The sequence below is a fragment of the Triticum dicoccoides genome, chromosome 6B, assembly GCF_002162155.2.
Source record: "Triticum dicoccoides isolate Atlit2015 ecotype Zavitan chromosome 6B, WEW_v2.0, whole genome shotgun sequence".
Lineage (NCBI taxonomy): Eukaryota > Viridiplantae > Streptophyta > Magnoliopsida > Poales > Poaceae > Triticum > Triticum dicoccoides.
The window spans coordinates 675660173-675684103 of record NC_041391.1 but is presented as its reverse complement, the minus strand read 5'-3'; the positions used below and the strand labels follow the sequence as shown (position 1 = coordinate 675684103).

General features: G+C 45.9%; 1 protein-coding gene and 1 long non-coding RNA gene across 3 annotated transcripts in view; one reads left to right on the top strand and one right to left on the bottom strand.

Moving 5' to 3' along the window:
* The window catches only part of LOC119323630 (cytochrome b5 domain-containing protein RLF-like), a 5631-nt gene extending 3582 nt beyond the window's left edge, over positions 1-2049 (bottom strand). Inside the window, exons 1-3 of one of the 2 annotated variants that reach the window (XM_037597328.1) lie at positions 1801-2049; positions 1511-1732; positions 335-701 (exon numbers count right to left, since the gene is read on the bottom strand). In XM_037597328.1, coding sequence (XP_037453225.1) covers positions 335-701; positions 1511-1549 — 406 coding nt within the window. In that variant the 5' untranslated portion in view covers positions 1550-1732; positions 1801-2049. The remainder of the gene's footprint in view (positions 1-334; positions 702-1510; positions 1733-1800) is intronic. The other variant, XM_037597327.1, reaches the window with a different exon arrangement.
* Positions 2050-11386: 9337 nt separating this feature from the next.
* LOC119320005 lies at positions 11387-12916 on the top strand. Its single transcript, XR_005154729.1, has 2 exons — positions 11387-12030; positions 12663-12916. It is a non-coding gene; the product is annotated as an uncharacterized LOC119320005 (long non-coding RNA).
* The last annotated feature ends 11015 nt before the right edge of the window (positions 12917-23931 follow it).

Sequence of the window (23931 nt, the reverse complement as noted above, 5' to 3'; positions counted from 1 at the left end):
GCCTCATCTTACCGCCTTAAAACATAGGGCGAGAGTAGTACTAGGATGGGTGACCTCCTGGGAAGTCCTCGTGAAAGGGTTTCATATCTAGCCTACCCCAACTTGTTTGGGACAAAAGGCTTAGTAAGTAAGAGATTACAATGCGGACTACATACGGAACAAAAAGTGAATCTACACTCTAAAATATGTCTATATACATCCGTATGTAGTCCTTATTGAAATCTCTAAAAAGACTTATATTTAGGAACGGAGGGAGTAGCATCAAACCATCCAAGAAAAACAGGAGACATTGATGATCAAAAAACAGTACCAGCTAATGTCTTGCATAATTTACCTGCCAGATCTGGATGTGTACGAGTCAGCTTAAGCCAGTCCATTGGGCTAAAGCCCTTCTCAAAAGGAACCTTTGCACGTACAGCAGATTTCTTTAAAGGTTTTGGTTGAGCTGACACATTTGACTGCACAGACTCTCCACTACTGGTTGGTACAACTGGTTCTTTTATATTGGACTCTCGAAGCGATACACCATTGGTGCGACTAGATATGGAACTAGATTTTTCATCAGTAACTGGATTGACTGTTTGCTTGTCATCCTGAACCTTCTTAGTCTCACCATCACCGGCAACATCCTCCAGTGTCATACTTGCCACAGCGATGGAATTAGGGGAGTCCAAACGACCATCATTTTCAGCATAGTCAACCTAGAGAGCAAAAATAAACATTGAATATCAAACAAGTGAGAAACAAGCAACAATATATTGACATCAACTAATTTCTATGCCAAGCCACTAGAACTCATTTCAATAATTCAGAGCAGAACATGTCAATTATATAATTATATAACTACAGTACGCAAAGAGCAACAACAACAACAATGCATGCCATAGGATTTGATCCTCGGTCACAGTAGGCAAAGAGCACTTGAGCAAAATGACACCAAGCAATTAAACGCACTCGACAGGTCGAAGATGGTAAAATCTCTATATGTCTGCCACACTGGAGCCACTGAGGTGTCAAAACTTCAGACCAGATCTATCACAAACAAAAGCAGGGAAGAAAGTAACCCACAATGGACTGGGCAAACCATATGTTTGGACCTTGGAGATGATTACACAACACGTGTATAATGCATTCAAGCCCCCACTATGAGCACTTATCAAACAGACAGAGAAATAAGAACAGTGTTATCACACAGAGTGAATAACTGAATACTCTGCTGACTTGATTTGTTGTTCTCTACTACTTTCCTCTTGGATTTCCATTTACTAAATTGTTCATTTATGAACACTTTACTCCTTCTGTTATCATCTGAATTACTGAATATCACCTACGCATCTACACTAATGCACATTATCAGAGGTAACACAAATAACTTCGCATCCCTAATGTAACACAAGCAATTCCACAGGCCCAGCAAGACAAGACCTGTCAGATGTCAGCATCTTCATACACAGCAACATGTAAATGTTTAAATGGACAAGCAACACATGGAAGGAAGGAAGGAACATGCCTTGCAGAAGGTGAAGTCGGACGAGTCCCCATCCGCCATTCCGAGCACGAGGCAGCCGGCAACGAGTGCTCCTAGCCCCGGAGCGCGTATCACAGGTGGAAGAAGATTAGCAGAAACCTAGAGCCGGGTGCGGACTTGGGCTGCACGCCTGCACCTACGCCCCTCCGCCGACGCTGGTAGATCTCCCGCGCTGAAGAGGCGCTGGAAGAAGTTAGTCGAGCCCTGATGGATCGATTGGATCAGGGAGCTGCCAAGGAAACAGATAGGGAAGAAGGAAATATAATCCCCACCTTGGGACGCCGGGACGCGCCGCCGCAGGGTCGGGGACGGAGTGGGGGCGGCCGCCGGGGTCGCGGACTGGAGAGACGAGCGGGACGGCCGGGGCTGGTCGGGTGGGGGGCGCGTGGGAGCTCGGGGACGGAGAGCAGGGGAGAGGGGGGGAGGAGGAGAGATGAGACCGGATGGCGGACGAATCTGGGGACACGGATCACGGTAGACGGAGAGAGGAGGGGGAGGAGGAGGACCGGCTTCCCGATCGGTCAGCGTTGGGCGATGATCAACGGAGGGTAGGTGTCGTGTCGTGTCGTGTCGTGCGAAAACGAGATTCTAGGTCCATTGTTGTGTGCTAATTTAATTTGGGACTTGGCAAATTATTTATTCGCATTGTCTTCTGTTCCGCAACTCCTGACGATGGGTCGGATTAACAAACTACTTTCTCCCTTTTAAAATAATAAGTGTCTCAAATTTAATATAACTTTTTATTAAAGCTAGTATAAAATTTCCCGCAAAAAAAAAGCTAGTATAAAGTTGAGTCAATTATTTTGGAACGGAGGAAGGTAAAGGGAATTGCAAATTTACAAGAAACAATGTACCCTCTCCGTCTAGGTGAGTAAGTCATCTTAGATTGTGCACCGTGACCAAGCAGGAGGGGAAAACGAGAGACATTAATGTTTATTTGCTAATTAATAGTATTACATGCAATGAACTAACCACTGCATGTCGTGTTTGATAGTCCCAAGTCATTAAAAGCATGCACACCCCTAATTTCTTATTGGTTGATATGTAAAAGAAAAAGAAACGAGTTACTCCCTCCTTTCATCTATATAGGGCCTAATGCATTTTTTAAGACCGCCTTTGACTATTGGCGTGATTAATAGTACATGACATGCATAATGTGAAAATTATACCATTGAAAACTCCTTTCACACACGAATTTAAAGATGTTCTTTGTGTAAGTTGCATGTCATATATTATTGCTCTAATATTTGGTCAATGTTAGCCTCAAAAAACGCATTAGGCCCTATATAGATGAAAGGAGGGATGCACCGCGCCTAAGTGTTTTGGGATTATTTGGTTTTCGTAAGATGACTTACACACCTAGACGGAGGGAGTAGCCGGAGGTGAAATATGATGGATATTTTCCAAAGTAGTTGCTCTATAAATGGCAATAGTAATTTGAAAGAAAAACCAGGCCACAAATGCAAAAAAAATATCTAGAATTTCACACAGGCAACATAAAAATAAATAAGTAAACACCATTGCATAATAATTGAAAAATGGCGTGAACATTTTTTTTCGATGATTTGCATGAGAGATTCAAATAACATCGCTAAAGGGAGCAGTATCTCAGATGCACCCTTCAAACAACCATCTCTCAAGACGAATTAACTTGTCGGAAGACACATAGTATTATAGAACCTATCTCAACGTATGAAGACAGACCAATTTTGTGTCAAAAGTGCAAAACATAATATGAATCTCACCATCATGTGTCCTGTGACGTGTGCAAAACATACGATGAATCTCACTGACATGTTCCTGTAGCACTTATCATTCTCAAACCAAAAGAAAGGAACTGAAATCATAAAGCAAGGGGTCCAAATCTCAGCTGGTGGATGGTCCACAGTCATAACCTTGTTTCTTGTAACCGTTGAGAAAACCTTTCTGGCATTTTCTTGAAATTTTGGAAGAAAGTATTTGAACAAAATAGTTCAATGTAAACCAAAACTATGCATAGAGCCTTTTGGGTTATCTTCGGCTTGACTCGGCAAAATGATAAAATAATGCAGTCTAAATAGAATATGATTTTCATTTCTAAATTGTACTATTGTAGTATAGGAATTTATTACTTTGAGCAACTAAGGAAGCTATTTAGAATCAAGCATAAAACATCAATTTAGTTTGGGAGTCCCTTATGACCAATTCAAACAAGAAGAGCATGACTCTTTAAATTTGCATTATTTTTAAGACAAAGTATAACCAAAATCCTTTAATGGCCATTATATTTGATTGGACAAGGACAAAATATACGAAAGGGAGTGATATGGTATATTTGTTGCCCATTGCAGATCATTTGTTCATGGTTCTAGAACTAAAATGAATGGAAGAAATTTTTGACTAAAGTATAGAGAAGATCGACAAAACCTAATACTTGCATAATGTCCAATGAGTAGGCCACCATTGACGGGAGACATGTGTTGATTGAGGCTTGGGAAGCATAACCTTACATCGATGGATTCCGTGTTGAAAGAGTAACCACAACTCTGGCCTTTGCTTGAACCCATGCCCGTGAGGTTGCCTCCTGTGTGTGGCGATGACACCAACAATAATGTCATAAATGGTATCCAAATCTAGTTATCATACATGACTAACCCATACCAAATAAGGAAGAAAGTTGGCAGAATTACCATGTCCACCTTCGTCCATGGATGAAGGAGAATGCACACGTCAAGAACACTAAGCTTCATTCCTAAGCTTGGACTGTGTGCCTGTGCTGCTTTGAAATTGGATGAATGTATGGATAGAAAAGGTAATACAGCCAGCAATACTGAAAATTAATATCCACATAAGAATCCCCATATGCGAAACTGGATCTGCACATTATATAAAAATATATTTACTTAACTGACCTGAAAATTAGTGTTGTGAAGTAGGAACACAACCACAGTACCTTATACCAAAAACACTTAAGAGTTGAAATGAAAGGGGAAGGGAAACATGAACGCCTGCCAGTCGCAGGGCAACAAGCCACAGTGTGAAGCGGAACCCAGGGCGAACACAACCACTGCAAAAATTAATAAAACCGGAGGATAACTAACACTTGATCATTGTTAAATTCTGAATCAACGTTATTAGCCTATGTCATGGACTGAAATCTGGTGGGCGGAGTTTTGCGATTTACCTTACCCATTGTCCTTATCCCTTCCACCATGTGGGCAGCTATCAAATACATGTACGCCCGGGCCTTGGAACTGGAATCAAGATGTGAGACCTGGCTCTCAAATGCATGGACGACAGAGTTGTCAAACTAGAATCAGGATGCGGGACCTCCCTCAAAACTGTAAGCATCTGGAATAAAAGAGGGGCGAGTTGTACCAGCAAGGGAACGCAGGGCCGACATGGAGGGAATGCATAAGCACGACGGTCGTCTTGGACGGTGGCACGCCCAAGGACGCTGATTCTACAAGTCCTGCAACTGGCGAGCTATGTCGCAGCGGGCGCCGCCGGACGCCGGTCGCACTGAACAGCCGGATTACTGCTTCCGCTTGTCACTCAGATCGTTTGGTCTGTCTTACTTGACATTTCTTTGTTCTCCCAAGTAGATGGCTTCGTGTAGGTAAAAGGCCCAATCAGCCGCAGGCCAACCCGATCAACCAGAGGCCTTCAATTCAGCCAAGCAGTCCTATAGGACAGTTGGCCAGTTTTACGGGATGCTACATTGACCTAACTGTTGGGATTGGACATCAACAATGCGCTACACAAATTCACCGCACGAAAAATATGCACACTATACAGTCCCCTTTCCTTGTGATGAACTTTGAGGACAACTTCAACCAACAAGTAAGCAGCGGAATAACACAAACAACATGCACATGTGACACATGATTTAACGTGGAAAAACCTCTTCAACTTGAGGAGTAAAAAATCACTGCTGTGGACCGACCGGTCCACACAACTTCACTATGAGAATGATGAGTACAAAGTCTTCTCTAGAACCTCTAGAGAGATTTACAACACACACTCCACGTTGTCAACCGGCAACAGCAACAACAACCACAAGAGGCAAGATTTCAGCAAAGCAAAGTTTACACAGCTTCTGTACCCTTCAGTGTTTTGCAAACTGCTCTTAAACCGTTAAACCAAACATCACCAAATTTGACAGACAAGTAGACACACAAGTTCCTGAGATCCCCTTATAATTTTAGCTCAATCGGGCATCGTTTGCCTACCCAAACATTTCGTCTCCCAAAACTACTCTGTTCTGAAACTGCAGCAGTCAGAGCTGACAAAACCACTCTCAAATATGACGCTCCACTGACCCAATCCTCAAACCAGCTAAGTAGATCAAAGTACTCAAAGTAAGAAATGAGCTCACCAAATTTGGGGTCGATCCAAGCACATTTGACCTCCAACCACCAGCTTGAACATTGTCTAGTCAGATGCAGCAAATCTGGACAGAACCTCTGCTTCTTCTTCTTCCTCCTCTCTCAGGCTGTGGTTTCTCTTGTGTGTTCTCTCTCACACTCTCACGAATGGCATCCACCACCAGCAGGGGTGGAGTGTCTAGGGTTTTCTCCTTGCCTCACTTCCCTTAGAAGCGCTTGATCTCAACCGTTGGATGCAGCAAAGATCAACAGCTGACATGTGTTGGACTTATGGGTTGATGTTGGGCTGCCAACACACCTCCATGTGGAGGGACTTAGCCCAACACTAACGACCAGAGATGACCAGATGATGACATCGGACGGTCAGAAATGCATAGTGTGTGAGAGGGCTGGGAAATGGTTCGGTTATACAGTCCTAAATGTGAAACCAATCGCATGAAAAGAGAGTAGAAAGTGGAATCGGGAGGGGTTAGGACATGCGCCTTGCGTAGACCTCCACCGCCACACCATAGGTGGGCCTAATTTTCCAACACTCACTCTTAGATAATTATTCGTATATCTATGCCTTACAACCCTAAAAAACCCAACGGAGAAAAATGAAGACAAAACGCGTAGTATACATTGTTGTATTGCACGAATTGGCTCGTCAAAAACCTCGTGTGAGAAACATAAAAGAAAAACTCACTCAAAGAAAAAAAGAGTACAATCCACTAAACCATCAAGTTGAGGACTTGATCATCAGAATCGAGATTCTAACGATGAGTTTGTGAAGTTTTTCCACTGAACGTTGCATCTCCGTAAGTACCAACATACCGATTCCACACACGCATCTCTCGAAGGATGATATTAGTAATGATTTAGTGACCATATCAGCAAGATGACTTAGTAAATTCTCACCTCGTCCAACTGTTGTAGCTCATGTGTACAGAAGAACTTGGTCCTAATATGCTTTGTGAGGTTACTCTTCAGTCCTCACATAATCCATCTGAACTTGTGCAAGACAGACAAAAGTTTATGAATGTGATGATGCCGAAATCTCCCTCAGTTGAGTCATTTATCTAAACTAATAATCCCCCGTCCCAAAATAAGTGACTCAACTTTGTACTAATTTTAGTGCAAAGTTAGCACAAAATTGAGTCTGGGACGAAGGGAGTATATGCTAAAGTTTATTAACGCAATGATGACGAGATCATCTGGTTCGTTCGTTTGCTGCCTTTTTTTGCTTTCCTTCTGAGGTTGTCGAATTATTAGCAATAGGATCTTCACATCATGCGAGTGGTTTGGGATTTGGTTTTGTGGTAGGCGAAGCAGCATTGTTAAGAATTGCAGACCTACTAATTTTTTCTGGTAAACAACGGCACACGCTAGACGTGATTACAACATTGAGTTGTGCACACGTTAAACAGTCCGAGGCGTTGGATTCTTTGCTGCTTTGCCTTGGGACTAATTGACTGATAGATAAAGTGCAAATCTTAGGAATTCATAAGGATCCAGGTCCTCTAAAAAAATCCGGTAATTTTCTTTGAGTTCAGCAAGGGAACACAAAGTAAACAACAACCATACCAGGAAATCGCTGTTGATTGAGAAGAAAAAAGAGCTCTTGTTCCAGGTTATCACTTGACTAGTTTAATTAACTCAAAATCCACAATATACATATACATAATGACGATGATACAAGTTTAATCCAGAAGTAAAAAGACCCAACCAGCTAATGATCCCCATAGATAGAGTAGTAGTAATAACGCTAGCTATATATGCCATCTAGACGTACGACGACGATGATGATCTACTGCGACTGGACGGACGGCGTCGTGTTGGTCGTTGAGCCGTGGTCCTTGGCGCCTCCGCCAAAGTCGGCGAACATGGAGCTGACCTTGTTCTTGATGCACTCCCAGTGCTCGCTCGCCTGCGCTTCCGTGAACTGCTTGTACTGGTCCTTGGCCCGCTCGACGAACGACGCGCCCTCCCCCACCGTCCACTTGAAGCACGTCGACGATGCCGCCGCCGGCGCCTGCGCCTCCTTCTCCGGCACCGCCGCCACCCCCTTGTTCTCCATCAAGCTCCAACAGCTGAGATTGAAAACTTGTCTAGGTGAAGAGAAGAAGACGATGTCGCCGGTTGTGGTTGTATTGCTTTGGTGGCCATGGGGCTGCAGGGGCGTGGCTACTTGTATGGAGGGGAGGTCGGGCTATGTTGAGGAGGAAGCCGGGTCCGTCTCGGGCTTGGAGTAGGGCTGTAGGGCAAAAGATTGAAACAAAGAGATGAGATGATCACAAAGTAAACACGGATTCTTGACCACAAGTAAAAACGGTCTCTTTTTTCTTTCTCCGATGAGATGATGATTTCCCAAGTGCAAACGGGAACGGGAACTACTCCTTTTCCTTGTTCCTTCCTTGTTTTAATAAATAATCCCCTTCGTTAACAATGTGCCAAGCGTAGTCTAGGAAGTAGAGATACTCCATCCTTTTCTTTTTACTCTGCTTATTATAAAATTTGTTTGACACCAAACTACACAAAGTTTGACCAAATTTATATCAATAAAACTGTATAGTATGAAAATACATTTCATGGTGTTCCCACAGAAAAAATACATCTCATGGTGCATCTGATAATATTGATTTCATAGTGTGAATGCTGATATTTTTTAATTATAAAATTAGTCAAACTTTACAAAGCTTAACTTTGACCAAATGTTATATGCAGACTAAAAGGAAACGGAGGGAGTAGATTTGGGGGGTAAAAGTCCAGATGGCCCTTCATTCCTTTACTCCGTCAGTTCAGTAATGACGTTGATAAAGCTTATCGATGCGGAAATCTCTCTTAGTTGAGTGATAATATCTAATCCATAGTTTAAAAAACCGAACCGATGAGGCAGGTTTTTACCGGTCGGACCGCTGGTTCACCGTTTCGATTGTTGGTTTTTTAAGCAATAAAATAATATATATTTTCAATAAATAGATTAAAAATGTGTAATCACATTTACAAAGTAACCAATGACTACATGTTAATATCTAATTCATATACATGATAATCTCGTCCTCAAACATAGTAATGTAGTAGCATTTACCAAGGTAATTAAACGACATCAAGTAGTAGTAGCAGCAAGCAACATCAAAATCAAGTGTTAACAGAGGTGGAGCCCTGGTGCTCCTGCTCGGCTCCTCCTGATCTGGACTCTGGACTGGAGGAAGGCCTGGTCAATTTAAATGCAGCGGAGGGAGATTGGAGTTGGACGGATAAGTTCGACCAGGCGGCAGCGACCCTTCACCCCAGCTATCAACGGAGGTGGCGCAAGACGGCAGGAGCGTGAGTGGCGACGTGAGCTGGTGGCCTAGTGCTGCCACATGGAGCGGCGAGGGAGAGGTCACATTGTAGTGCGTCGCGGCGCCAAGCAACGGTGGTGGCGGCACCCAATAGGGTTTGTCTATGGACAAAATCAAGGGTCCCAATTCTACCGAAACCCTACCAAAACAGGGGTATTTTTTTTCTTTTTGATTCTACCCTCACATTGTCCGCACGAAAACGAGTTGGTGGGCTTTTCTGAAAAGGACATCAAACCATCTGTTTTTTAACTGCTCGGTTCAACCGGTTTTCTCCGGTTCGATTGCTTGAATGGCCCGACTTGCTTAAAAAACCACTGGGATCACCGATTCCTTTTTCGTTCGGACCGCTGGTCCGGTCCAGTTTTTTAAACTATGATCTAATCTTATCTATGCCCCCTAAACTAATCTATGCTTATCTTCATAAATAATATTAGGGGTTTGTACAGTATTCAACCGACACATCTGCTGAATGTGGCCGATCACCCACCGAAGCGATACACACTCTTTTGATGCCTCGAATAGTGCCATGATTTGTGAGTGGTTTGTGAGAGTTGATACAAGACTTTGCTTGGATGATTTCCATGAAAACGTAGTTCCACCAAAAAGGAAAACATATACAGATTGCGACTTACAAGTATGTGGGTCCGACAGGTACCCAACATCAGCATATAGCTTATAAGAGATAAGACTTGATTCCTTCTATAAAATAGGTCAAGATCTTTGGTCCCTTGCAGGTAACGGAAGATATCTGCCATGCCCTTTCAATATCTCTTGGTAGGCTCAAAACTGTACTTAGCAAGGAAATTGACTGCGAACGCAATGTCCGACCATGTACAACTTGCGAGGTACATGAGTGCTTCAACTGCACTCAGGTAAAGAGACTCTGGTCCCAAAATTTCCTGTTCCTATATCTTAGGCCTGAACGGGTCCTTGTCTGGCTGTAAAGATCTCTCGGTCTTGGGGTCTAAGAAGGATATGTCTGTCTGTCCCAAATCATTCCCACACCTTCTAGGTGTAGGTCTACTAGTGCAGACGTAGACGATATAGTAGGCATAGACGAAGGAAGGCGAGCAGTCGCGTAGGAGACGCTCCCCAAAAACCTAATCGCCCCTCTCACGTACAACCGTGCACCGGATGTGATCACCGGCGGCGACAACAACGATTGGAACGGTGATGGGGCAATGTGCATGTAGGCATAGCAGATGTGATCTGTTCTTTGTGGTCGCTAGGGTTGGCCGACGCCTCCAATATATAGGTGCGGCTAGATGGAGAAATATGGGTTGGACTCACGTCCGAGTCGGCAAGCGCAAGCGCACGAGTGACATAGGTCTGAGCTCGGCTTGGCTCATTCAGAAAATACGACGCGCGCGCGAGGCATGGCGAGGTGGGCTACGGAGAAGGAGCATGCGGGAACCACTTCTCTTCTTAAGCTTCAATAGCATGTGAAAGAGAAATCCTTATAAGGAGGCCAAACTCTTCCTCCACTAAAGAAGTGGTACTAAACTTCCCTTATCATGACACCTACATGCGACCTTCGAGCTTTTCTGAAATTGTTGGATGTGCCTAAAGCCCACCCCATATTTCAACACACACCCAGGGGTGAAGCCAGGATTGGGCCAAGCCCAGGGCCTCATTGCTGCTACAGTGTCACTACAGTGTGCATTGTGCTACAATCCTAGTGAAAACTAGCAAGTAGTGCGCGGCGGCACGCCGCACTCCATTGATTTGTTTGAAATTTGCTTTTATGGACTTCTTTAGAATTGTTGTACGTTTTGCATATATGTGTCTTTATAGTGTTCTCGATAGAGATTTCACATTATGGTAGTTAAAACGGATTATGCTGCAAATCCTGAAGCAGAAATGTACAAAACAAGAAAAAACCTTTGCTAGATCAGATTCATTAGAAATAAGAGTTGCTACATTGACGAACACATGTAAATTAAACAAAATTTTTTGACGGGAAATTAAACAATATTTCACTGGATGTCATGTACGCAAATTCCTTTGAGAGAACATATCTAGGCCAAGCTGCTAAATATGGACAACTCATTTCTCATCCAAGGGTCCACATAGTTGGATCGCACGATTGCATGATTGCACCTGAAGTGATGATCGTATGCTAGTTGCGCCCGCTGTACTCTGAGGCTGAGCGCATCGCAATATGAGAGAGAGAGAGAGAGGACGAGATGGATCCAGAACATCTTCCCCAAATCATTTCCTCTAGTGAATTGACCGGTCACGACTCCCCTGTCCTCTCTCTTGCGTGCTAGTGCTCGCCGCTGCAGCCGCTCGCCCGTGACCCGATCTGCCGGAGTCACGGGTCATGCCGGTGGCCGGCACCCTGCTTCTCGTTCGTGCTCTTGACCGCCAGAGACTGAGCTCTCCCAGGGGCCGAAGCCAAGACCGCGTGCCTCGCGTGCAATCTCGAGGAGATCCTGGCTCGTGCGGAAGCAGGCGGTCAGCCATGGCCGTCGCTGCAGCAACGGAGCCCGTGCTGGTCCGCCCGCTCGGCAGCTGATGTGGAGGTGGTGGGATTTGCGAAGCCCACGAGGGCGACCTCTGCCGAATCTGGTGCCCACGCGTGGTAGTCGACGCGGCAGGACTTGCGGGGGAGCAGGTGATTTTGGAGCTGGAGGTGGATGGGGGGATGGAGCGCCGTGGACTGTGCGAGGACACTGTCTGATCCTGTGTGCCTACTGCCTAGCGTGAGCGACTTTCCTGGTGCGTAGCTAGATGCACGGCGGGTGAACATCTTCCTCATGGAGTTGTAGACTCGTTTTGCTCTTTGTCCCTGACCGCAGAAGGTGCATCGGTGAGTAGCTTTTGCCTTAGCTCAATTCCTATTCAGTGCAGGCTAAGTTTTGGGAAGTTTTGACTCTGGGCAGTAGTGCGTGCCTGATGCAAGTTGTTCTGCTGATGGGTTTTATGTGTTTTCTTGGGTAATATATACTCCATCCGTAAACAAATATAAGAGCATTTAGATAACTATTTTAGTTGCCTAAACACTTTTACATTTCTTTACAGAGGGAATAACTTTTTATCCAGTGAACTTTCTTCTAGTTGTAGCAGGCGTCCTTGGCTTACCCAAAGGGAAAGGAAATAATAGCTTCAATGAATGTCTAAAGAAAAGAAATTATATTTAAGTACTAATATTAAGGTTGAATATAACATGCCTTCATAAATCACTCCTCACATATTTTAAAGTCAATAGAAATTGTATGGTAATTATGAACACAATTTGTTGGAAAGAACTAAATTAACTGTATAAGGGTATTTTGATTCAAGCAATCCTTCAATTGTTGGTAGTGTTTTTTATTTAAAGAAAATGATCAGCAATTCAGATCATTCATAATATTAATAGAGTGCTGCCCTCCCGTCCTTCAAATCCTAATTTTGTTTCTTTTGGTTGTGTTGTTATTTCTTCCTTCTTTGGCTCTGCATAAGGAAATATGGTGAAAATAAGGGCTAACATAAGATAGTGTCAAGGGGGGTTGACTATCACCACCAGGCGGCAATAAACTATACCGCAAATCATGACAGAGGAAGGAAATCCATATTCTTGTCAGTTATTAACACTGTATGTCTTTGTGTATGACATTTGGCTGGCAAACTCACAGTTCATTATGTCAAATGAGAAATGAGACAAAACACTCTTGTAGCTGACTGCAACATGAGAAATGAAACTATTAGTCTTTCTATACCTTTGTAGACAGAACACTCTTCTAGGTAGTGTCTGAACTCTGTACCTTTGTAGACAGAACACTCTTCTAGGTAGTGTCTAAACGGTCCTAGATAGTGCTTCCCTGCCGATGTGATTTAGCCATAAATTATACATAGTCACACTTAAAAATTGTCCAGGTAGAGTAAAAGCAACACCATAATATATGACAGTGCCGATTCTATCATTGTCTCTAAAGTAATGAGACTCTTTTCATAAAATAAAAACACCGCCTTCCCATATATTATATCTAAGATATTAAAATTCTAAGGCATTGTTTGGTTAGTTCATAAGATGCATATTTCTTTTCTTCCAACATCTTGCTTTCTGGCAAACCAAAGAAGATATAAAATTTGTACCTCAGCCAAAGAGCATCCCATGGTGCTCCACCTGCATGTTCTGAGCAAACACCACTTGAACAGTCTGATTTAGGTCCAAAGAAGATACAAAATATGTACTTCAGCCAAAGAGTACCCCATGGTGCTGCAAATGCGCATGTCCGACCAAACACCACATAACTGGCACATTAAGAAATATTCAAAAGAAAATTTTCCATTCCAGGATAAACATCTCTCTGAAAAACAAAACTGCTCACAACTTGGAGCATGCATGTCTGTCCCGATCTATCATCTCACGCACTTGTTTTTATTCCAGTGAAGAGTCTGTAGTCATACAACAGTGTTTTTAGTTCTGCATGGCAATGCCATCCATCTGCTACCCCTCCTCAATTTGTAAAACAACTACAAAGAAAGTAAGTCAAAAGACCATGTACTCACCATGGTCTCAGGCTATGTGAGGTGTATAGCCCATCATCTTGCAATTCCTTGAGAATAGCCAAGTGCATAATATAAATGAAGTTGCGTACTACCTTTTCTCGAGTCATCCTTCGATTCGAATCCAATTAAGTTGATTTGATGAGGGCATTGTTCATGCTTCCACCTCCTTGGACCTTCAGCGGGAGGCTCCAAATTTTATAATTGGGGACGAACCTAGGGCAGAGCGGATAATACGAATGGAACAAATCAAGAGTGAAGAAAAATACCATGTCATAATTTCTTTTAAAAACTTTCCGTAAGTTCTGACATCATCAGATGCAAACTCGTTCCGTCAGGTGGACTGAAATAAGTTGTTACCGTATTAACGAAAATTATTGGATACAAATCATTGGCTTCATTGCCGACTGAGGTAACATCTCTATCCCCATGGGTGAAAAAACAATACAACAAGGAAAGAAGACATGGTAAAGATAGCATGGTAGTTGGAGGGAAAAAGAAGGAAGGAAGGAAGGGGAGATGGCCATGCCTGCAACATCCACCTCACATGGATTTGGCCGCTCGTCCGAGGCCTCGCATGTGAGCAGCAGGAGACCAATGCGATATCCTCACCTCAAACTGGTGCTTGCTACTGTGCTCTCCGGTGCGTCGGCTGTAGGCGGCGGACCATCATGGTGCGTCATGACCAACGCACCGAACGTCCTAATGCGGCTTCCCATGACCAGATGCTTCGTCTCCAATTGCCGGAGGCAAGACGGTGCTAGAGCCTGGAGAGAATGGATGCGGCAGTGAGGCAAAAACTGAATTGAGAAGACCAATCTAGGGAAGGACGTGGAAACTGAATGAAGGACCAACATAGCAAGCTACTTATAGGCAAGCAAAAGGAGATGAAAAAAGAACCCACCAGAAAGACCAAGAACACAACGTGTCCATCCATAACATAGAGAGACAACTATACAACAGGCAAACGTGGCCACATGCATGCATGCATGAGCTAAAAACAAAACCAACCCATACATCTCTAGAAGAGCCATGCGTGGTCAACCTAATCTTTTGGCATGAGAAAAAATCAGCCCATACACACCACACCTATGCAACAATAAACAAAATGTGCTTGAACACTCCAAGCAAAGGAAAAATGGAATCGAACGCATCCCAGAAAACTTTCACGCACACGGGTCGCCCCAACAGAGAAGGTAAAAGCCTAGAAGGCAACGTGTCCATCAGTAAACTGCCAGTCAACAACATGTGAGGCAGACGTGGCGGCATGCATAGCCCCATGCAGCAATCGCAGGAAATCTAGAAGGCCACCAGAAAATGTGAGACAATAGGTTTTGGGGGAACCGGCACAACCCTCTAGGGGTGGCCTATCACATATATATATATATAATGAGGTGGTATACAATGTTACAGTATACAGATGTAAATACAGAAGCTATACAGTCTAACACCCTCCCTCAATCTTAGCCACTTCCTAAAGAATCTAGAAGGGTAAGATTGCGCCTGCAAGCCTCAAACTGTGGTAAAGGCAATGGCTTGGTGAAGATGTCTGCAAGTTGATCCTTGGAAGAAATAAACTTGATCTGTAGTTGCTTCTGAGGGACACGTTCACGCACAAAGTGATAGTCAACTTCAATGTGTTTCGTTCCAGCATGGAATACCGGATTTGCAGAGAGGTACTCCCTTCGTCCGACAATACTTGTCACCAAAATGAATAAAAAGAGATGTATCTAGAACTAAAATACGTCTAGATACATCCCCTTTCATCCATTTTGATGACAAGTATTTCCGGACGGAAGGAGTATGTAGCACCGATGTTATCACACCAAAGGACAGGAGACTGTGATTGGGATATACCCAACTCCCGGAGCAAAGACTATACCCAGATAATCTCCGAAGTGGCATTGGCCACAGCTTTATACTCAGCTTCAGTACTGCTACGCGAGACAGTGGCCTGTTTCCGAGCACTCCAGGCAATCAGATTAGAGCCAAAGAACACAACATAACCCCCCGTGGGTCGCCTGTCATCCGGATTGCCAGCCCAATCTGCATCAGAATATGCTGAGAGACAGCAAGAGGAGGACGGTCGAATATGCAATCCATGAGCCACCGTGAACCGAGTAGCGCAAGATACGCTTAACAGCAGACCAATGAGTATCACGGGGTGACTGCAGATACTGGCAGACTCGATTAACAGCAAAGGAAATGTCCGGTCGTGTGATCGTCAAGTACTGAAGACCATCAACAATACTCCTGTACTCCGTCGCATCAGAAGAAGACAGAAGCACACCATCAACAGCAGTGAGCTTGTCAGTGATGGACATGGGTGTAGTCGTCGGTTTGCACTTAAGCATCCCAGCTCGCTGCAACAAATCCAGAGAGTACTTCTTCTGCGTCATAATAAGACCATCAGCCCAAGAAGTAACCTCCACACCAAGGAAGTAGTGAAGCTTCCCAGGGTCCTTGACCGCAAAATCAGCACCAAGCGAGCGAACAAGCGCAGTAGCAGCTGACTGAGAGGAGCTGACCAAAATAATATCATCTACATAGACCAACAAGTACATAGTAACCTCAGGCCTCTGTAGAAGAAACAAAGATGAGTCAGCAGTTGATGATGCAAAACCATGAGCACGAAGGGCCATTGCAAGACGAGCATGCCAAGCACGAGGAGCCCGCTTCAGACCATAAAGTGCCTTGGACAGACGACAGAGATGATCAGGGCGATCCGGATCAAAAAAACCCGGAGGCTGGCGCATATAGACCTCCTCCTCCAACACACCATGAAGGAAGGCATTTTGAACATCAAGCTGGCGAAGAAACCAACCTCGAGTAATGGCAAGAGAGAGAAGAAGCCTGATGGTAGTAGGCTTGACCACTGGACTGAAGGTGTCTTCATAGTCAAGACCAATACGCTGTCGAAAACCACGAGCAACAAGACGAGCTTTGTAGCGCTTAATGGACCCATCAGAATGCCTCTTCACTTTGAAAACCCATTTAGAATCAATGGCATTAACCCGTGATGGTGGAGGAACAAGAGTCCATGTCTGATTGCGAATGAGAGCTTGATACTCCTGCTCCATGGCCTCTCTCCAATGAGGAATGCGCATAGCAGCTTGATACGTACGTGGCTCGGAGGATGGATCTGCAAGAGCAACAGACATGCATGCAGCTAACCAGGCAACTGTACCATCGTGTCGTTGCTTAGGCTGAAAGATGCCACTCCGGCTGCGCGTATGTGGACGTAGAGCAGCAGCAGGAGCCGGCGAAGTCGAGGGTGATGGGGACATCACGGTCGGCGAAGAGCCAGACGCCGCCTCAAGAGAGCCGGTACCGGACGGCTCCGGGATGCATGAGGACAAAGCCGGCCTGGGCGAAGCCGGCCCCGATGACAGTGGCCCAGAGGCCATGGGCGAAACGAGGGCGGGCGAGGCCGGCCTCGGTGACGACGGCCCAGATGCCCTGGGCGAGACGAGGGCGGGCGAGGCCGGCCCGGTGACGACGGCCCAGACGCCCTGGGCGAGACAGGGGCAGGTGAGGCCGGCCCAGTCGCCGTTGGCGTGACCGGGGTCACGCGGCGCTACTGTGGCGATGACGGCCCAGAAGCCAGAGGCGACGAAGCGGGCGACAGGACCGGGGCAGCGATCGGCCGTGCATGGGCACGGGGACCGAGGCCATGCAGGGGCGCCATGCGATCATCGTGCACAGCTGAAGGTGCCGACGATAAAAGCGATGGCGACGAAGGAGGCGATGGTGCCTCTAAAATCTCCAAACGAGCCCCACGATCAGTGCCTGCACCATGGTTAGGCAACAATAGAGGAGAATATGCAACATCATCAAATTGGTCAGAAGCAACAGAGAATGAATGCATGGGTGATGGTTCGGCAGTGGATACAGGAGTTTGGCAAAGGGAAATACATGCTCATCAAACATGACATCCCGCGAGATGTAGACACGATTAGTGGGCACATGAAGACATTTGTATCCTTTACGAAGAGAGCTATAACCAAGAAAAACACACTTCTTGGAACGAAACTCGAGCTTGCGCTTGTTATATGAACGGAGATGGGGCCAGCAAGCACACCCAAACACCTTGAGAAAGGTGTAGTCCGGTTGTTCATTAAGAAGAACTTCAATGGGAGTCTTCATGTTCAAAACACGAGTGGGAGTACGATTGATGAGAAAACATGCAGTGGTGAAAGCATCACTTCAAAACCGAAACGGAACAGATGCATGGGCCAAAAGAGTAAGACCAGCTTCAACAATGTGACGATGCTTACGTTCTACTGAACCATTCTGCTGATGTGTATGTGGACGCTAAACGGTGAGCGATCCCAAGCGACTGAAAGAAGGAGTTGAGGTTGCGATACTCGCCGCCCCAGTCCGACTGAACATGAACAATTTTGTGCTTGAGAAGGCGTTCAACATGTTTTTGGAACTGAACAAAAATGTCAAACACATCAGATTTACGTTTAATAAGATAAAGCCAGGTAAAGCGACTATAAGCATCAACGAAACTGATATAATAATTGCGACCACTGACAGAAGTCTGAGCAGGACCCCATACATCTGAAAACACAAGTTCTAAAGGATGTTTCACCTCACGACTGGACTCCGAAAAAGGAAGTTGATGACTCTTCTCCTGCTGACAAGCATCACACACTGCTACATCTTTATTGCTAGACACACTAGGAAGCTCATGACGACGCAAAACATGCCGGACAATAGGTGTGGCCGGGTGACCAAGACGAGCATGCCACTGTGACGGAGATACCCGAACTCCACTGAAAACGCGAGCGACGCCAGGATGCTCCAGACGGTAGAGGCCCTGGCAAAGCCGCCCACTAAGAAGAATGTCTCTCGTGCCCCAATCCTTAATAAAAAGATCAAAAGGGTGAAATTCACAAAGCACATTATTATCACGTGTGAGTTTAGGAACGGAAAGAAGATTACGTGTCACAGATGGAACTCGAAGAATATTGCGAAGCTGAAGACTCCTATTGGCATGTCTAGTGAGAAGCGATGCTTGACCAATATGAGAGATGTGCATACCTGCTCCATTGGCGGTGTGGATCTTGTCGGAGCCATGATAGGGTTCACGAGTGTGAAGCTTCCCCATCTCGCTTGTCAGGTGCTCTGTCGCCCCAGAGTCCATGTACCAGTGTGGATCGATGGAGTAGGACTGAGTGTGTCCCTGTTGCTTCTGCGGCGCCGGACGATCAACCATGGCGACCTGACGGGCAAAGTTGCGTGTATCCTTGCCGTCATTGCCAAGACCAAGAAAACTCCGCTGGAAGCGTTTGTGACACTTGGAGGTCCAGTGCCCCTCAATGCCACACAACTGACACACGCGTCGACCACCGGCCCCTGGAAGAGTTGCGGACGCGGGGGGAGCCGAAGATGGTGAGGACGAGGCAGGTGACGGCCCCTTGAAGGAGGTGCAGCCACCCTTAGTGGCGGCGTTTGCCGAGAGGGAGCCGTGGCTGGCCTTGGAGCGTCGCGCCTCGACACGCTGCTCGGTAAGGAGAAGGCGGGAGTAGACCTCATGTGCCGCCATGGGAGTGGAGTTGGCCCGCTCGTTGATGATCTCGACCAAAGCATCATACTCCTCGTCAAGCCTGTTGACAATGAAGGAGTTGAACTCGGAATCAGTGAGCGGCTGTTCAATGGAGGCCAACGTGTCAGCAAGGCCCTTGACCTTGTTGTAGAACTCTGTGGCCGTGGAATCAAGCTTCTCACACTCGCCAAGCTGACGGCAAAGCGCAGAGACACGCGCCTGTGACTGCGCCGCAAACGAGCGCTCGAGGATAGTCCAGGCCTCATGAGACGTCTTAGCGAAGACGGCGAGTCCAGCGACAGCCGGAGAGAGCGACCCCTGGATGGAGGAGAGGTTCGCCTGGTCCTGTCCTGTCCAAACACGGTGAGCCGGATTATAGACCGGACCGTGCACGCTGTCCACCAGCGCAGGAGGGCAAGGGAGAGAGCCGTCGACGTAGCCAAGTAGGTAATGACTCCCAAGGAGCGGAAGAACCTGCGCGCGCCAGAAGATGTAATTGTCCGATGACAACTTAATGGTGATGAGATGGCCGAAGTGAAACGGCGGCGGCGGCTGCGATCCCATCGAGGAGACTGGCTGAGGTGCGGCCACCGTGGAGACAGTCAGAGGGGCAACCGGCGCGGGTGCAGGGGGCGCGGCGACCGCGGTCGACGCCGCGAGACCCGCCATCACGGCGGACTCCGCCACCAGCGGCATGGGCGAGACGGCAGCCGCGGTGGAAGAGGCGGACGGGGTGGCGGCGGTGTGCACCGCGAGCACCTGTCCTGGCGACGAGGCGGCCGGTGGGATCGCGAACAAGGAGCCCACGCTCCGCGTCCCGATCGGCGACTGCAGGGAGGCGGCGTCCAACGGCCGGGAGAGGAGCGCCGCGAGGGAGGCCGGCAGAAAGCCGGCGGCGGTGGAACCGGACGCAGCAGCGCACGACATGGTGGCGATGCGGCGGCAGGGCGGCGGCGGCGGTGGCGGCTGCGACGGCGGCGGTGGTGGCGGCGGCTGTTTTAGGGTTTTGGGCGGAAGCGTACGTAACCTAGCGTGATACCATATGAGACAATAGGTTTTGGGGAAACCGGCACAACCCTCTAGGGGTGGCCTATCACGTATATATATATAATGGGGTGGTATACAACGTTACAATATACACATGTAAATACAGAAGCTATACAGTCTAACAGAAAAGCTCACGTGAACTGGACCAAGACATGCATGCGACGCGCAGTCAAACAAATATTAAAAAGAAAACAAAGGAAGGCCATGTAGGATGTACTGCACACACAGAGGCAACGTGTCGCTCAAACAGCATAGGTAAAAAAATTTCCAGAAAAACCAGAAAAATGAAACCCTTACGGGCCTAGTCTTCTTAGTATTACACAAAGCACCCAAGACAAAAAAAAGATACAAAGAACTCCCTTAGGACATCTACAATGCGGTGGTAAGGACAGGCGCTAAGGATCTAAATCCTGGCCGTTTTGCTAATCCGCAGAATATTTCCTGGCGCCTTCCAGCCAGCGCTGCCAGAGTTGGCAGCGGGCGCTCTAATGCACCATCAGTTGATTTGACGTGGGATGTTTCTCAGAGCTTTTGATCGTTGGAGGCCAAGGCTCTTATACAAACGCTAGACAATTTTTTTTTATTTTTAATCCTTAAGCGCCTACATAAGCGGCTATGCAATGGAGATGCCCTTATAAAATACCTGTCAAGTGCAACAGCACTAGAAAGAATAGAGTAGTTTTTGCACTGAAAAAAAAGACCTTTTTAAAGAGTTCAAATAAGTTAGTTACCATTTGATGTAAACTCAACCCTCGATTTTTCTTATGTTTACCCCCTCTGTAAATAAATATAAAGACATTTAATCATTAAAGTAGTAATTTAAAGACTCTTATATTTCTTTATAAAGAGAGTAACAAATTACGATCGGATTAGTTGGTTACGGGGCACGCTTACCAGCTACTAGAAGACTAACTTGGAATCGCGTTCAAGTCACGTGCCTGTGAATTTTGCACAAGAGAAAAACCGAGTGGGGACCGCACACGATGCATGCATGCATGCATAGTTTCTGCACACACACAAAAAAAGGCACGCTGTGGATGGTGGACCACGGGCTGGACATCGACAAAAGTGGAGGGACAACATCAACGTGTCTAAGGACGACTGCACGATCGTGATCCAACATCACCTGATGCGTTTGAAACTGTCTCAGAAAACGGGTGTTCGCCAAATACATTTTGCGAAATTTATATGCACCATACTTATCCATGAACCTTTTCCATTTTTAAGAAAACTTATTTGTGAACTCGAACGCCTGGCTTTTGTCATCTACGACGCGTGCACCACACAATGATGCTAGAAAAGATGTGTATATGCGGCTAGTTAACGTATCCATTATAGAAACCAGCTTTAAGAAGAAGAAAATCTAACATTAACCAAGTCGATGAGATAATATTTGTAACACTTGTTTCTACGGAGTGACTAGTCCCACTACTGCGGTCATGGCATCACGTGACTGATTGGTTCATCACTCGGCTGATGCGCGGCAAGGATATAGGCCATGAGCTCGTGCATAATAGAAGGACAACTCGTTTTCAGATGTTCGAAATCGTCCGTGTCCATGACAACACTTAGATTCGCCGAAGTCGCGAGAAAATCGAAGCAACTCTTCTTCAGCCCCTTACAGCGGTGCTGCTCGGCCAGTGCCAGGATGGTCGGCACGGTACCGACGTCAATGAACTCACACAACTTCTCCTCGCAGATTAGCTTGAGCCGCTCCATGTCATACCTGTCCGCCGCGACAAGAAGATGCTGGCACATCACGCTTTCATCTTCCTTAATCACCCCTGGCAAGGAATCGGTGTACGTGAAATAGAGCAACGCCTTGAATGCCTCAGCCTCTATGTCTCCTACGTGCACCACACCGCTGGTGACAACATTGCCCTCCTTCATTGGTCCGAGGAGCTCGGCTGCGAAGACCGGTGGACGGGCCGCGAGCAAGCATCGGTGTGCAGACACTAGTAGAAAAGGAGGCATCAGTCCCGGTTCATAAGGGCCTTTAGTCCCGATTCTTGAACCGGGACTAAAGGTCGCGGTCACGTGGAGCTCCACCTTTAGTCCCGGTTGGTAAGAAAATTTTATGATTTTTTTTGAATTTTTTTGATTTTTTTTATTTTCAAATTTTTGAATTATTTTAACCTCTAATCTCTAATCACCACCCCTCATCACTGCTCAATTTATCCTCTAATCTCTAATCACCCCTCATCATTCCTAATCATCTAACTTCCCGAACGGTCACCCATCCTCCCACTCCACCAGCCTGAGCACGCTTAACTTCCGGGTTCTATTCCCCCTAGTTTCCAAGTCTGCACTTATTGTTTTGCTGACAATAGTAAGATGTCAATCCTATTAACCCTCAGGAATTTTGCATGAGCATTTCACTGTTTGAGTTTGAAAATATTGTTTTAAAAAACAATAATTATTTAGTAACACTAATATTTCTTGAATAATTAGTTTGACCATTGTTTGACCACAGTTTGACCAGATTTGACCAAAATTCAAAATAACTGAAATAATTATTTAGTAACACTAATATTCTAGAATAATTAGTTTGACCATTGTTTGACCACAGTTTGAATTTTTTTCGATTTTTTCCACTCTAGATCTTAAAAGCCCCATAACTTGTTTTCTGTTAGGTTTTTGAGGATTCTAAAAATGATTAACGGGGTTCCCCTAGTTAAATTTGGATGTAACTTTTCGAGTAGATGATTTTTCATATAAAAAACTTTTTCATCCGAGTCAGTATGCAAAAGTTATGCCCATTTTACTAAATTCTAGAGAGATTTTGCAAATAAAGTCGAAATTCACATTTGTAAATTTTCCCAACAACTAGACCACATATCACATGGGAAACTAATTTTTTTTTATTTTTTTGACATTTTCATCATTTTCTTTTATTTATTTTTTTAAACTGAAAAGGCGATCCAGGGGGGAGAGTTTGAAAATGTGACTTTAGTACCGGTTCGTGCCATGAACCGGTACTAATGCCTCAAACCCCATTAGTACCGGTTGGTGGCTCGAACCGGGACTAAAGGTCTATCCTTTAGTCCCGGTTGGTGCCACGAACTGGTACTAATGGGCATCGCACCCTTTAGTCCCGGTTCGTGGCACCAACCGGAACTAAAAGGTCCAGACGAACCGGGACAAATGGCCACGTGGCCCCTGGGCGCACGAACCGGGACTAATGCCCCCATTAGCCCCGGTTCTAGATTGAACAGGGACTAATGGGCTAACCCAGGGTGGACCAAAGCCCTCTTTTCTACTACTGAGGGATGATCTCACCATCGACCTCGAACACTACGTCAGCGCCATTCTCGGACTCGAGGAGCTCGCCGATGTGCTGGATAATACAACTCAGGGGCACCGAGACAAAAGGTGTGGTGTCCTTGACATGGGGTTCTTTGACGACGGCGATATTGCATCGGATAGTGAATGAGTCGTTCCTCAGATGCTTGGATCTCTCTAGGTTCACTCTTTTGATGAACGCCCCACGGGTTGACTTGCTTCCTTGAGTATAGTATCCCACCAAAAAAAACCAAACATTTAGTATCGGTTGATGTTACCAACCGGTACTAATGGTCTACCAGCACCCGGGCTTGGCCCGTGCCACGTGGTGATACTTTA